General features: G+C 36.8%; 1 protein-coding gene and 1 pseudogene across 1 annotated transcript in view; both read left to right on the plus strand.

The window, feature by feature from the left end:
• Positions 1 to 16,875, plus strand: part of USH2A (usherin) — a 793,063-nt gene that overhangs the window by 218,009 nt on the left and 558,179 nt on the right. Inside the window, exons 16-19 of the mRNA XM_054484303.2 lie at positions 2,985 to 3,479; positions 4,521 to 4,790; positions 6,380 to 6,549; positions 12,694 to 12,838. Of these exons, the coding sequence (XP_054340278.1) occupies positions 2,985 to 3,479; positions 4,521 to 4,790; positions 6,380 to 6,549; positions 12,694 to 12,838 (1,080 nt within the window). The remainder of the gene's footprint in view (positions 1 to 2,984; positions 3,480 to 4,520; positions 4,791 to 6,379; positions 6,550 to 12,693; positions 12,839 to 16,875) is intronic.
• On the plus strand, positions 778 to 2,657 carry LOC129009630 (small ribosomal subunit protein mS40-like; annotated as a pseudogene).

Raw genomic sequence — 16,875 nt, forward strand, 5'->3', positions numbered from 1 at the left:
CTGCACACTCTCTAGAAAGTCTGAATCTCAGCCCTAGGGGACTTTTCCAAATATGATCCTTCTTTGGGTGCTCTGCCTTAGCACTAAGGATGGTGACTTTCCCCTGTCTCTTCTATTCCTATATTCTTTAGAGTTTTCTGTACCACTTAGGAAGTTAAACCATGTTGTATTAAATCATTCTTTATAGTAAACGTTCCTTGTACAAATTACTCTGTGGTTTCTATGTCCTGATTTTACTCTAATACAATACTTAACATATTTTCATGAAGAATTTGCAATGACATGTGCAATAGAATGACAAAACCATCTTTCATTCAGATACTCCCTTGTATTGTTCAGTCTTTAATTATTCCCCTCCCTCAACCACCATGACATTTGGGGGAAGGGCAGCTTCCCTCTGGCCATTTGCAGAAGGCCCTTCAGAGGATGCAGGCTCATTTGTAAGGTGTAGCTGGCCAGATCTCAACCCTTGGCATTCTCATGGCATCAATGTCTGATGCATGAAGCTGGTGAACACGTGTTCATTCTCAGATTGGTCAGGGCCTCCTGAACACACTATTATTTTAGTCTTCCCTAGGCTCTTGCTATTGCTGAGGAATTTCTGAGATTTTTTTTTTTTTTTTTTTCCATTTCCTACATCTACCGTTTGGCCCTCTCAGAGGTGGAAGAGTCACTTTGTCCCAGCCACAGAAGGTCCTATAGTGGGCTCACTGGCTGTCAACACTGCACCCTCACTGTTCAAGAAACCAAGAAATTCCTGCACTGGGCTACGTCAAGATGGCGGCGTCCACCTTAAACCCCCTGCTGAGGTGGCTTCCTAACCTTTCTCTCTTCCGAGGTGCCCACGGAGTTCAGGTTCCCCTCTAGACTCTTGGCACCAAAGCTCCCGCTCAGAAGGATTCTTTGTCCCCAGTTCCCATTTCGCCTTATAAGAGTGAACCCTGGAAATATCTGGAATCAGAAGAATACCAGGAGCGACAGGTTCTCGCCCTATCTGGGCTGACTACCACAGCAACCACAAGGGTGGTATACCCCCACAGCGGACTTGAAATACATAGATTTGCAGGAATAAAATTGCTGGGAATCTCTGCCCCATCTGCCAAGATCACATGCTGTGATCTTGCAAGTTTGTCCGTGGGTATCATCTTCCATGCTCCATACACAGGAGTCTGCATAAAGCAGCACATGAGGTTGACACGTGCCATTCAGGAAGCCAGGGATCATGGTCTGCTCAGGTACCACATGCCCCCAGGTTGAAACCTGGGACCTTGACTTCAGTACCTCTCACGGGACTGTGAGTGCTCTTCCGCCAGCCCCCACCCTGATCTCAGGCGACCCCTAGTACCCATGGTACAACTGAAAACAGCCACCAGAGAGAGAACTGTCTTACCTTCCTCAGCTCTATCAGGGTCATCTCTGATAAGACAGTGGCCCTCACCTGAGTCAATGCCCAAGGCGTCCCCCACAACACCAGCGGAAGCCTCCTCCACTGAGCAGTCAGACCCCAGAGTGCCCTGTAGGAGCTGTAGACTGGGAAGAAGGGCCGGGTGTGGTGGCTCATGCCTGTCATCCCAACACTTTGGGAGGCTGAGGTGGGCGGATTGCTTGAGACCAGGGGTTCAAGACCAGCCTAGGCAAAATGGTGCAACCCCATCTCTACAAAAAATACAAAAATTAGCCGGATGTGGTGGGCACCTGTAGTCCTGGCTATTCTATTCGGGAGACTGAGGCAGGAGAATTGCTTGAACCTGGGAGGCAGAAGTTGCAGTGAGCCGAGATTGTGCCACTGCACTCCAGCCAGGGTGACAAAACCAGACCTGTCTAAAAAAAAAAAAAAAAAAAAAAAAACTGGGAATGCCTAGGTTTACATGATGGGTTATCACCCTGAAGAGTTGTGTCTTTTGTGGCCAATGGCAGATCCAGGAAAGAAATGAAAGTTGCTGATGGGGATAAATCTAGGCTGAGGGAGAGCAATACAGATGTGTATGGGAAACCCCAACCCCTATATATTGTAAATAGATGGACTAGGCTAAACATTGTTACTGTTTCAGTCGTCTGCAAACTCAGCTTTTCCACAATAAAGCTCTATCTCTTGTCAGAAGGAAGGAAGGAAGGAAGGGAGGGAGGGGGAAGGGGAAGGGGAAGGGGAAGCACATAAATATGCTGGGACCTTCATCTTGCTATAGGGCACCTCTGCTTAATGGAACCCTCCTCCCATCTCCCATACAAACAGCCCCATGGGGGAGCAGGCAGCAGCCTCTCTGGCATTTGTGTGTTTCACAGTCCTACAATGTGTTTCCTGTCCGTAGAGAACAAGGATTTCCAGCCACGTGCCTAATCACCTCCACTCTCTATCTTATTTTTTAAAAACCTCTTTGTAGCTGCTTCTCTCTGCCCTCACAATCCTTCATGCATAGAAGTCCTGCTTATCTAAAACTTCTGTTGTGTAAATTCCTCATGGCTGATAACAAATGTCTCCAAAATTTAGCAGCTTAAAACAATAAACGTTTCTAATTTCTGTAGGTCAGAAAATAAGAAAATTTTCCAGTCAAGATGCTGGCCAGGTGACAGATTTACCCCTTGGTGGTAGTTTACTGACCCTTAGTCTGGTGTGTTTAGTGTTGAACAAGCAAACCAGTTACATAGAGGAAACATAGTTACTTTTCTGTTTTGGAGAACCGCAAGGACTTTGTCTTAGACCTTCTAACAAAAGGACACTATGAAAAGCAAAAGAAGAACTGAAACAAACATCTAAACATTCTTTATTACGAATGACACTTTCTTATGTTATACTCAGTAATAAAAACAATCAACTGGTATTTACATTATTTCAATTTTAAAAATATGAGATGTATCCTTAATCAAAAGAGTAGATTGGTGTAGTTTATGTAATTAAATAATATGATAGGAAAGCAGTTAGCAATGATTCTTCATCAACTTGTGAAATGTAATGTAACTTTGCTTTTTTTTTTCTTTCATTTCAGGTATTCAATACTTCTTAGACACAGACCTGTTACCATATACCAAATATTCCTATTACATTAAGACCACCAATGTGCATGGTTCAACAAGGAGTGTAGCTGTCACTTACAGGACAAAACCAGGGGTTCCAGAGGGAAACTTGACTTTAAGTTATATCATTCCTGTTGGCTCAGACTCTGTGACATTTACCTGGACAACACTCTCAAATCAATCTGGTCCCATAGAGAAATATATTTTGTCCTGTGCCCCTTTGGCTGGTGGTCAGCCATGTGTTTCCTACGAAGGTCATGAAACCTCAGCTACCATCTGGAATCTGGTTCCATTTGCCAAGTACGATTTTTCTGTACAGGCGTGTACTAGCGGGGGCTGTTTACACAGCTTGCCCATTACAGTGACCACAGCCCAGGCCCCTCCCCAAAGACTGAGTCCACCTAAGGTGCAGAAAATCAGTTCTACAGAACTTCATTTAGAATGGTCTCCACCAATGGAACTAAACGGTAAGAATCCAAGGCCAAGATTCCTCTTCTTGGGCAAGACATGAATGAGAATCCATTGTAATTGTGCAATTAGGAATTTGGCAATTGTATTCCTTTTTATAACTGCACAATATAATAATTGAGAAACAGTTTCTAAAGATATAGGATAGTATTTTTCCTGGTTAGTGGAACAAGTGTATTTCTTCTAATCTAATAACAAATTCCATTCAATTAAATTGCCCCTTAAAAGGCTAATATTATCTTTGCTCTTAATGACATCTGCCATAACACAAATGATGTTTATAATTTGAAACTCACTTATGAAATGCATTATATTTGACTGTGTCACAAGTTAGGGCACCCACAAGCAGTACATCTTCTCTTCTAAGCGAGAAAAATATATAAAATAATACAAAAAATATGTATATAAGCTAACTGACTCCATTAAGTTAATTTTTGCATTCATGCAATTGAACCCTTGGTTATATAGGCCAGACACACATTCACAGATTTTTAATCATTTATATCATGTACATATTATAGCAAAATCTTTCTTTAGATTTGTAAAGTTATTTGGTAAAACTGGGTAGAAATTGACTATAACATTTATGCAAACAGGGCTTATGTTAAACAAGTTAAATTAAAACCTCCAAATTTGAAAGGATACAGACCAGACCTATAATGATCAAATTCCCCAAAAGAACTGGCCATTCTTAATAGAAATTGTGACCATCAATTCTGAAGAAGATTGAATTTACCTATGATAAAGTGTAGTTATTTTTTGTCTGTATGTTATCCATTTTGGTTGGTTTTCCTCATGCGTATGCCTTTAATAGTATTTTATACATTCATCTATATATCAGTTCGTTGTCTTCTATGTACTTGTCATCTAGATTACTAAACTACTAAATCACTACATTTTGAATGCTAAAGAAATTGACAGTAATCTAATTAGAAGGACAATGAAAATCCAGCACTCTTTAACTGACCTGTCCCTACCGTACCCCTAAAGTAACCCCTTTGTCTGATGAGTTACCTAGGTTCACTATTTAATTTCTCTAGGAATAATTATAAGATATGAACTATACATGAGAAGATTGAGATCTACTAAGGAAACCACATCTGAGGAAAGTCGAGTTTTTCAGAGCAGTGGTTGGCTCAGTCCTCATTCATTTGTAGAATCGGCCAATGAAAATGCATTAAAACCTCCTCAAACAATGACAACCATCACTGACTTGGAGCCATACACCAAGTATGAGTTTAGAGTCTTAGCTGTGAATATGGCTGGAAGTGTGTCTTCTGCCTGGGTCTCAGAAAGAACAGGAGAATCAGGTAAAGATCAATGCTTTAAGTTCTACTTTTAAAACCTCTGAATGCAAATGCTTCCTCAAATTAAAGTCAAAGTACTGTTAAAGTACATTTTGAAAAGCAAGAATTAGAAACTTCCATAGATCAAGGAAAATTTTCATATATATGGATTTGTTACATAAACAACTCAAGGTCATAAAGTACTTGCAGCAAGTTTTAGGGGGCAAAAGTAAATGCTTTAGTTATTAATTCATGGGGCGAAAATGGCTTAACTATAGTTATAGTCTTCTGGGAATGTTTGTCAAAAATAGCATTTGGTTTCCACTCCTGAAGTGGATTGGACACATGTCTCATCTTGCTCCATATACAGCATAATTTATGTTCAATGAAAGAGATGACTGTCACCAATTCCACAAATTTGTCTTTGTTTTTATTTATCTTTCCAAAATAAATAGTTTAGATACTAGATTGTACATAATGACAGAATCCTGGACATCAAAATCTATAATTCACAAGTGTATTTGTAAGCAGATGGCATGATGATAAGGAAGGAGGACAACATATCTAAATTTTAGTATCTTCATTAAGGCAAAAATTTTTAATCCTCCACTTTATTTTTTATATTAAAACACTTCAAATTTCATGAGCCTTTAAGAAAAAAAAATACACTTTTGTTATGTGTTTAATCTGTAGATATCAAAGAAACCCAAGCCCTGATCTAAACTTGACCTGTTAGGAATATGGAGGATGAGGGTAGCTTTAGGTTGATGTCCAAGGGAATCATTTCATGAATAAAATACGCATTGTGCTTGAGCATCTCTTAATGACTACCAGCCATCTTGGACAAATAATAGAGCCATGATAGCACAAGTGATGAGGCATGGCATTCTGGAAGGGGAAAATCAAGGTCAGAAATGAAAAGTAACGGGTGAAACTGCAATACTGGTCCCTCATAATCTTATGGGTCACTAGCTAATGAAAGTGCAATGAGTTCCTTTGATAATACACCTTTGGTTAGCACATTTAAAATCCCTGTAAAGAGCTCAAGAGTGGCAGGGGGGAAACGCATGTGTATGTAACCTGAACACTTCAATAAAAATTTAACAAAAACTTTGCGACATTCATTGGGGTTATTTAGAATACTTTAGGTTTACCTCTTTCTGAAGAATAATATTCAGCCAGCTGCATTGGATTGGCTCAATGACATATTTCCCTACGTGGGAAATCCAGTACATCATCATGCATTTTTCTGAACTTTTTGAACTGAGATATTCTATTTTTGTGACTTCTTTTAGATACTCGTAAGACTTATAATTTCCTATCTAACTATCCACTTTACTATCTTTATGAACACAAGCAAATTCCTATGAGATTTTTATTTTGTAAGTAGAAAGTAGCTGGTAATATGAAGATGGAGAATATACTTTCAGATAACATTTTAAAAAGTGAATACCTTTTACATATACCAGCATATTCTTGGACTTTTTCAAAGCAGAATACTTTAAAAGGTACAAGGTATTTCAGAAACTAAAATGAATGTGTGAATTCAATTTAAAAATATATAGGGACGACATTCATTGTTTTGATGTTGTTGTTATTGTTCTCATTGATAGCACCTGTATTCATGATCCCTCCTTCAGTCTTTCCCCTCTCTTCGTACTCTCTCAATATCTCCTGGGAGAAGCCAGCAGATAATGTTACAAGAGGAAAAGTTGTGGGGTATGACATCAATATGATTTCTGAACAATCACCTCAACAGTCTATTCCCATGGCGTTTTCACAGGTATTGTTATTTTTAACTAATGTCCTTTCAGAATTGGCTTAGGGCTTCATTTGGACATTTTTTGAGTTTGCAGAATTCTGTACAGAATTCTCCCTCTGTATTGATTAAATGGGGCATTTTTTCTTAATATAATATTATGTGTACAAGCCTCCCTCTTTGTGTGTCACTTGTATTTTTCCAGTATAATCATATATTGAAACTAAGGTGGTATAATTTATTTCATAAGACTTGTTTTTTCCATTTATCGTGTATCCTTAAATATTTTACGTGAAGTTGACTTTCATTAACTGTGACTATCATGTTATTTGGACACACAATAATTATTTAACCAGTCCACAGTCAGTTGATATTGTATTAATTCTTTTGGAAATATAAATAACATTGATAAAACTTCTTATATGTACATTTCGTATACATTTCTACTTCAAAAATCTGAAGAATTGAATTTATCACAGCTTATGACAAAATGAATTATGAATATGTTCAAAATTTTGAATATACAGTAATATATTGCCTTCTAGTAATTCATCCCCCAGCTAGCAGTAGTGAGAATAATTATCATAGCTAAAAGTTACTGAGGCTTTACTGTGTATGTGAACTAATTCATCTGATACATATAGCACTCCTAGAGGATAGGAGGCTCTTGTTCTCTCCAGTTTACAGTTGTGGCTGATATACCTCTCTGCCCATTTTACCAGCATCTTGGTGGCCAATAGCAGAAGCTGATGGAAGGATGTCAATCGAACAAGTTCTTCTGTGTTTTTGGCTGTTCAGTGCCTCTTCTGAGAGAGATGCTCTTCACTGGGCATTAGCATAAGATAAAAGATCTTTATACTTTATGCCTACTCCCATAGATCTAGCCACATTTTTCTTTCCACGAATTCCTAGTTCCTGATCCTTCCATCTTTTTTTTCATGCTCTTGGCCAATATTTCCAAGCCACTGCCATATTGTCCAGGTATATTTTACCTTGAGACACGTCTCTTTCCACACAACATGGATGACCAGGTGAACTGCCTGAAGTTCTGCCCATTAAGAGGATTTCTTCTCTCTGCTGTTTCACAGGGCCATCTCTGACAAGGGTTATAGAGCAACAGCTACCATTTTTGACTTGCAGCCACATACCAAGACATCCTATCTGTAAAGTAAATTCTGCTTTTTTTCCCCATTCTTTCAGCTCTTAAGGGACCTCCCATGGGTCATAGGTATGAGCTGAGTTTGAGTCACCAGTATAAGAATGGTGGATGTCATGGGGGCCTGAACCACCTGCTTGCACAATGTATTACGCTTTTGGCTCTGCTTATATCCAATCTCAGACATCCACTTCCATTTTATGATGTATTTCTGTTGGGCCCTTCTAACCTCAAGACTTGGCTGAGACAATTCCAAGATTATAAAAAAGTAGCTCTAGCTGCGTGGCTATTTGGTGTTCCATGACCAGATGCTCTGTTTTTACTGAAGCCCGAAAGCATGCTAGGGCCATTTAGCAAATGGTGTATAGTTTCCGTTACATGTTATGCCTTTGTTCCAAGCTCTTGGGGTCTATCTGCCTTGTGATTCTCTTTCTATATGTGCCTTGCAACATTTTTTCCCACAATGCTTACCTGTAGTGCTGTAAAAATTACTACACGTTATGTCCCAAGTGGCTTATCTGCCTGTACCACAGGCTGGACCTGGTGCAGAGCCCTTTCCTACTCTGGGATGCTCTCAAAACTGGCAGCATTCCATATTACTCATAAATTTTCTCAGAACAGTATTCTCAAATGTGGAATATGCGCCCTTCAGAATGTGAAGAGGTCAACTAGACATTTTGTTTCCTTCTTAGTGGTGGTAGATGCAAGATGCAATAATTTGTCCTTTATTTTGGAGGGGATATCCTAGCATGTCTCAGGCCACTTGAACTCCTAAAAACTTCACTGATATGGCAGATTCCTTAATCTTCATAATATTGCTCTCTCACTTTCTAGAACATATATGTGTTACCTCTGCCTACCTACCATTTCTTGCTTATCTGATTCATTTAATATGATGCTATTGATATAAAGAATACTGTCAAGGTGGCTTTTATAGTTTGTCTTAAATTGGTGATTAATCACCCTCAGATTTCCTTTGTCTTTCTTCAGTGCATTGATAGCAACCAGCAAGATCCATGCATTGTCCTTATAATTACTAGTTTCCCCAGAGTAGTCCTTGTAATTACTAATTCCAACAAACTAGTGAATTACCTTCTACTGGTAACTCATCACAGTTCACCACTAATGGAAGTTTAAGCATTGCACCACTAGGCCTTGCTGTGGACTATCAGTACTCTACCTGCTGTCTGTGATGAGATCATTGTACACCAGCGAGTGGGTGATGGAGCTCCAAAATATCATTTTAGAGTCTTCTTCCTAGAGCCACTCCTGTTATGACTATCTTAGGGCAAATTCCCCCAGAAACACTCTTGGTAGAAGACTGAGTACAGGAGGTTTATTAGGGGAGCACTTTCAGGAACAACAAATGTGAAGTGATAAAGTATGTAGGATTGAGCAACAAAGAAGCTGAACTGTGATGCAATAGTGGAAGCAGCCTCAGCGGATTCTGTGGGTAGTTCTGGAGCTGAAATGACCCTCTTAGCTTGTCTCAAATTAAGCTAGGAGTTCAGATCTTTGTACCCTAGAGCATTTGAGTCCACGGGCTGGTGTAACAAATTAACATAAACTGAGTGTCTTAAAACAATGGAAATTTAGGTGTTAGTACGGCCAAGTCCCCCACAGGCTCTAGGAGACAATTCTTCTCTTCCACCTACCCGTGGCTCCTGGTGTTCCTTGGCTTGTGGCAACGTAACTCTAATATCTGCTGCCTCTGTCTTCACAAGTCCTGCTCTACGTCTCTGTCTCCTCTGGGTCTGTGTGTCCCTCTCATTTCTCCCATGAAAATACCAGTCACTGGATTTTAAACTAACCTGAAATCCAGGATGACAACTAATTAATTACATCTGCAAAGACCTTATTTCCAAATAAGGTCTTATTCTGAATTTTTGGGAGACACTATACAATCTACTACTAACAGGTTTGCCATTTTTTTCTAAGCCTTTTAAGGAGACAGAATGCATGTACAACACACAATTTTATTTTCTATACTAGATGAAAAAGAAGAGCCAATAAATAATTTATGATTACTTATTTTTCATTAATCTGTCTATGTGTTGACTCATTTCCAACTATCTCATGATGAAAACACACCTGGTATAATATTTATCTTTTAACTTAAACAGGTTAGTCTACCAATCTGGTATACCATGGGATTTAAGGTAAATTTAGTTATAACTTCCATGTGGTCTTTGCCATGTTGTATCTCATTTATACTTGATGTTTTATTTTGTTGTTTTTACCATTCTTTGGCTTTATAAACTATTCTTTCTTTGTAAAACACAGTTTTGATTTATCTATTACTTATATCATAGTAGTTATTCTAAGAAAAAAATAAGGGGAGAAATATTATTTATAAAATGCAGCCTTAGAAGTCAACCTGTTTGTTCATATTCCACATCTCCCAATTATTAGCCGTTATCACACATCTCTGTGCTTCTGGTTTTATTCATCTATGAAATGGGAAAACCATTTCTGCTCACCTACCTGCTTAAAGAGCCTGATAAATATTGACACATTATTATTAGTGATTATTATTAATGGTATGGAACTACATTATACTTTATAAACTAGCTGTCATTTAATGTCGCAGGAAAATAAATATTTTTATCATTGTTGTTGTTATTTAAAAGGCTGTTCCTTACGGCTGAACTGGAATAAGGACATAGATATATCACCTTATTCTCTTTTTTATTTTTATTTCTTTGAGACAGAGTCTCGCTCTGTCACCCAGGCTTGAGTGCAGTGGCGCAATCTTGGTTCACTGAAATCTTCTCCTCCTGGGTTCAAGCAATTCTTGTGCTTCAGCCTTCCAAGTAGCTGGCACTACAGGTGCGTGCCACTACACCTGACTAATTTTTATTTTTTATTTTTTATTTTTAGTAGAGACAGAGTTTTGCCATCTTTGCCAGGTTGGTCTTGAACCCCTAGCCTCAAGTGATCCACCCACCTCGGCCTCCCAAAGTACTGGGATTACAGGCATGAGCCACTGCACTGGGCCTACCTTATTCTCTTTTGAACTCTCTCTCCAGTGCAAATATTCTCTATTCAAGGAAATGAAATCAAAAGTAGCAGAACAAAGTCCAATTTTTACCTTCTCAATGATTAAATTTGTATCTGAACTGACCTGAGTATGTCTTGTTATAATCTTTGTAAATAAATAGCCAAAATTCCCTGGGAAAATCTACTATAAAAATAACTAGTAAGAAACATTTGTCTAAGAATGAGACGGGGGGATACGTAAAAGTGGTGATGATGTAGGATTCATTGTGGGGGATCAAGCTGCTGTAGAATTTTTCCTACCCCTTTGAAGACTTATTTCATGAAAAACTTTCAATTAGATAAATTTTATAAGACATATAAATTGACTCTATGTACATGATAAAGACAAAGTCTATCCAAGTGATAATTTTATGCTGCAAGTTCTGGGGCCAATAATGTATTTTTAAAATAATGTAATTTATAGTAATCATCTGTAGAGAAGGAAAAGCCTTTTCAAAATAAATATTAGTGTAGATTTCTTCTTTCTTATTTTACTTCATTGTGGGTTCTTGCTACAAAGAATATTTTGTTTAAAAAATAGTTGTACTTCCTAAATTAAATAAGAAATAGCTTCATGTACTTTATCCTAAAAACAATACCATTTTCTAAAAATTTACATTGAATTCTACCAGGATTATTCTAAAAGGGATGAATATTACAGCAATATTCATAAGTTAACTCAGTTCAAGGTTTATTTTACTTAGAAAATTTTAAATCACATTTCACAGAAAAGTTTGTATCTTCATTATATCAGTAATGATTTTAGAATTAAAAAATAAAGAATTACTTGGTATTTGATGTTTTTCTGATTTCAAAATATAATTGCAAGGAAATGGTTTAAAAGTTTTAAATTTAAATTATTCCTAGAGTTTTAGAATCTTTAAAACCACCTTTATTTCTGAATGTTATTGAAACACTGCATTCTACATTCCAATCTCACTGCTTTTTAGAACTACTCATGTAACTTAATGAAATTTTAAAGTCAACACCTAGGCAAATATTCCAAATGAATTTTATTTTACCCCTAAAAAGAAAGTCTCTAGAAAACTACTCCAAATGTTACTGAACTTTACATTTATCTGTATTTATATTTATGGAAGATTATTTTATATGACTATGTATCAGTAGCCTTAAGAAAATTAGTTTTGTACTCATAGTTACTGTCATAGTCTCTGTTTTAATGACTTTTATTTTCTGAATATAATTTCTAGTGGCCTTTGTACCTACAACCTAAACAAATTTACATGGTTGCTTTTGATCACTTCAAATTATAATGACAGAACAAACTCTCAATGTTCATTGTTTAATATTATGGACTATGAATTTCCTGTCAGTCTTCTTTGCTCAAATCTGCTATTTTCATTTGAAATTATATGATAAAGATAATATTTCAAATAACGTAACTGTTTGATCTAATCTTTATATGTTTGTTTATATAAGAAAGATGATTGAGAATTGACTTAACATGGATGCTCAGTAATATGCTTAATGTTTAATTTTTTCCCCTTTTTCTTCTGTGACTTTTTTTCATAAAGAAAATGATAGTATTGATTTAACATAGCAACAGCACTTCTTTCTGTCCTAGCTCCATCACATAGCTTGGGTATTACTGCTCTGGGTTACTTTTGGCCAAGCCCCATGGCTTTGTTTGGGCTTTATCATGATAACAATGACAATGTCACCATCTTTATCTCTACCATTGGTGACAATAACCATACCACCATGCTGCTTTATGAGGCAATAACTTGGTTTTCTCATTTATCCACTCAGGAACTGGATTATTACCTCATAAAACAGTGTGATTGTACAATTATCAATTAAATCCTGGCTTGTCGAGGCTCTTCAAAAAAAAAAATCCTTTTCCTAATGGTGGTTGGCAATAATTCTCTCTGTCTGAATTCATGGAACTTTGACTGCCAAGATTATATTTTCACACTGATTACCTATTATCTTTCTTTCTTTTTGCCTTGAAGCTGTTGCACACTGCTAAAGCCCAAGAACTATCTTACACTGTAGAAGGACTGAAACCTTATAGGATATATGAGTTTACTATTACTCTCTGCAATTCAGTTGGTTGTGTGACCAGTGCTTCGGGAACAGGACAAACTTTAGCAGCAGGTAAGCAAGTTTTAATGGATATGAAAAATTTGTTTCCTATAAAGAAAAAAACTTATAATATTCAACACCTTCTCTACTTGAGACTTTATATTTGTCTTTTCTGCTTTCTTCTCCTCCCTCGCTAACCCTGATTGCTTCTTACCATGACAGTTTTAAACAACAACAACCAAAACTTAACTTTAAGAGGTACCTAGGAGCTATGAGTTACAGCTGTGTCATAATAAGAAATATAATTAGTAGTAGAATGACTCCACTCTACAACTGGAAATATATAGAAATATATAGAATATACAACTAGAAATATATACAAATATATAGCACTAGAAATATATAGAAATAGAATTAGCTGTAGCATGACTCCAGGGCTTGGCTACCAACCTGTGTCCTAGCAGTGTCCTGACAATTGTGAGAAACAATCAGGAAGCTTCTTATGAGGACTTTAGGATACCTCTTCCCTTAGTCCAGACATTTTTTGTAGACTTGGGTCTACTCACTCCTGATCCATGGGAACATCTAGAAATTACTGTGTGGCCTGGTGTTATATTTGGCTTTCATGAAATAGGTAAATGTTTATCTGTTATTTTATTAAGAAGAAGCTCTTAAGTTAATAAAATTTAAATAAAAGAATTGTTATTAAGTATAATCTTAGTAGAAATGGTTTGTATAAGTTGTGCTTGCTTCATTCAGGACTAACTGGATTCATACAAACCTGATTACATGTATTAGTAAGACTCATAAAACCCAATTATTTAGCATTAATATATTTTCAAATCAGTGGTTTTCTTATTCTAGATAAAAGCTTAGTTTCCTGGTTATCTTTAAAGAAATGTCCATGTGTAAGGAGGTTAAGACACTCTAGATGAATTACAGATATTATGAAAATACATTTTTACCTGTAAAAACATTTCCTAGACCTCCTCCCCAAATCTCTTAATCCTATTATTAATAGGTCCAATTATGTAGGGTTTTTTTTCTGGTTCTGGAAAAAATTGCTTAGCTCAAATGATCTCATCCAAGTAATTTATTTTTTTTTCAAAATTTTCATTAATGCAAACAACTCTGAAATCCTAAGAAATTATGGTTTACTAAATTTATAACTGAACTCTTCATATTTTTATATATTTTATATATGTGCATTTCAGATGTATGCATACACTGATGGAGTACCTAGCCTCTACAAAACACTCTTCTCCTATAAAACTGTCTGTTTTTATATACTGTATTATTAAAAGTTTACTGAATGCTGAATATGGACAGCAGACGAGGACTCTATCTCCTTTAAATGATACAATTTCAGACTAGAAGATAAAATTAAAATAAGAATCAGTCTTGCAAGTTGGAGAAAGTAAAAATGGAGACAACACAGGGTGAAGACTGGGTGTGTTATAGTAGGGGACGTAGGGATCCCAAGCACGTGGCCGTGCAAAATTGGAATCACATCCTCTCAGGGTTGTAAAACATGTAAAAATAATCTAGTGTTACTATATAGCCAGTATCAATATATTCTTTGTAATATTCCCCCCCAGTGTTCATCTAACCCATGTTTGATACCTTCAGTGTTACGGAAACTACTACGTCTCAGACAAAGCAATACCATCTTTAGATACCTCTTTTAAAATGTGGTTTCTTAGATTGATCGAAAATATCTCCTAGTAACTTCTACTCAACATCCTTATTCTACTTCCTTGGGGGCTGTTGTTAATCTAATTTATCATCCTTCCAATAACATTTTCAATAACAATATATCCACCCAAGTCTTTTCTCCTTTAGGCTGCATATCATGGTGGCTCCCATCTGAACCTCATATGCAATAGTGTCTAGAGCTGTTATTAGTATAATTCTTGTAGATGAGATCTTGTCTGCCTTTTCATAGATATAAGCAAACTAAAGAACCTGAAGAGACACATGCTTGTCCCTAGAAACTAGCTGGGATCCTGGAGATGGGAATAGAAAAGCAGGAAACATGTCTACAGAATAGAATCTCCCTGCCCTATGCATTAGTGATAACATCTGTGCTAATAGTATCCTCCCTGGTTGCAGTGGCAAGTTCCTGTTGCATAAAAGATGATGTACCTGGGTGCTCTGTGCAGCTCTCGTTTTAGTTACTGGTGAGGCGATTAAAACCACTCCTGTCCAACTGGCAGGACTGCGAAGTAAAACTAGCTAGTCAGAGCCCTCTGAATCGTCCCTGTACTTTTTTTATCCTTGAAAAATAGAACTGGAAACTTATATTCGCTAAAGGTCATGTGATATGAAAGTTAGTTGACTTACAAAAATAAGAGTTTATTCATATATGTGAGGGGAAAAAAATGGTTAGCCATAATGCCAGGGTTTCAATCTGGGCTCTGCCATTGACTAGCTGTGTGACCTTATATAAATTATCTAACCTCTGTGCCTTAGTTTTCCAATTTATAAATAAGCATAACTTATTTGTAGGGTTCTGATGAGGATTAGAATTAGTTAATACATATAAAATATTTAAAGCAGTACCCATCACAGTTCATTCTCAATAAAAATTTATTGTCACGATTTTTATCATAATATTATATAACACTTGTATTAGTCACACTATAAATGTTATGGAATTTCTAATGTTACCAAAATCAAGGAGAGTTTATTTTACAACTTTGATTTTCTAACATTATTATAAAATATAAAATGGAGAGTTCTAAAACTAAGGATTGTATTGTGAAAATAAAGCTTAGAAAGGTTTAAAATCTGAAAGCATTATTTATTACTTCTGTAAGAAGTATGTCATTCAGAGTTATTATGCACATTTAAAAACTTTGCTCAAAAACAGCAAATTTCACATTTGTTGGTTGCAATATAGAGTTAATAATGTGCCATAAATGTATTATTACAACATTTTATTGTGAATGCTTAATTCAGAACCCTCTTTTGAGGGCTTACTATTTAAAGCACTGTGGAGGATTCTAAGATAATTATACTCAGCATTTGGGTTAAGGAGTTGAAATCCAACAGGTAGGATTAACACCATGGCGACATGTGCTAAGGGCTGTGAGAAAGGTGAAAAAAATGCTGTGGGAAGGTAGAAAATGAGATAAATGATTTTGATTTGGGAGACTGAGTAGATACCTCACTAAAGCCTATTTCAGATAAACTATAAAAGAATGGTAAAGACTTTCGCAGATATTTACTGAGCACATACAATGTGCTAGTTTCTGTTTTAGGGGTTGACACTGTTCCAGGTACCGATGTAATGAAAGCAGAGATTTATGAAGACTTCCCTGGCGGTAGAGTACACAATAGATTAGAAGAGGGAGTGTAATAAGAGTCTGGTAGACTTTTTTAAAGAGGCAATAAGAGAGTAAATCAGATGCGTAGAAGTGAAGATTGAAAGAAGGGAACGGAGTGACTTCAAGGAAGATAGACCTGGAAGTTAAGCAGTGGGAAGGATGGACAATGATAGCAAATATTGTAGCCCATAGTGGTGCCATTAAATAAAAGGGGAAAGATGAACAAAGAACATATGGGAGAAATAAACTCGTGAGTTTATTTGATCATTTGATAGAAACACATCCATGACAATTATAACCATCCAGGAGCAGAAATTGCAAATCTGGGGCTTCAAAATGATGCAGATTTTGTATTCATCTGCATATAGATGGGAGCTACTGCCATAGGTTATAATCAATTAGTGAAAGCAGAGAAAATGCAAAATGGAAGTCCAAAGAAAGCACCTTAGTGAATATTCTATCCGGGAAGAAAGAAGAAAGGAAGAGTGAAGTGAACAGAGGTATGGTCAGAATTAGGAAAAGAACTGAGAGGAAGCAGTATGAGAATAGTCAAGGGAAGAGGGAATTCTAGAAGGAGAATGTTGTCTGCAGTGTCATATGGTATAGGGAAAGCAAGAGAAATGTGACCTAAAATGGATGCGAGGTCACTGGTGACTCTCTGGGGATTACCCTAATTAGCACGGTTGGAGCAGACGCTGGAACATGAAGGATTGAGCAGCAGTGGCAGGAGGAGATATAATGGTAAATTTCAAATGTGTGGTTTTTTTATTCTTTGCTAAA

Source organism: Pongo pygmaeus, chromosome 1 (assembly GCF_028885625.2).
Source record: "Pongo pygmaeus isolate AG05252 chromosome 1, NHGRI_mPonPyg2-v2.0_pri, whole genome shotgun sequence".
Classification (NCBI taxonomy): Eukaryota; Metazoa; Chordata; class Mammalia; order Primates; family Hominidae; genus Pongo; species Pongo pygmaeus.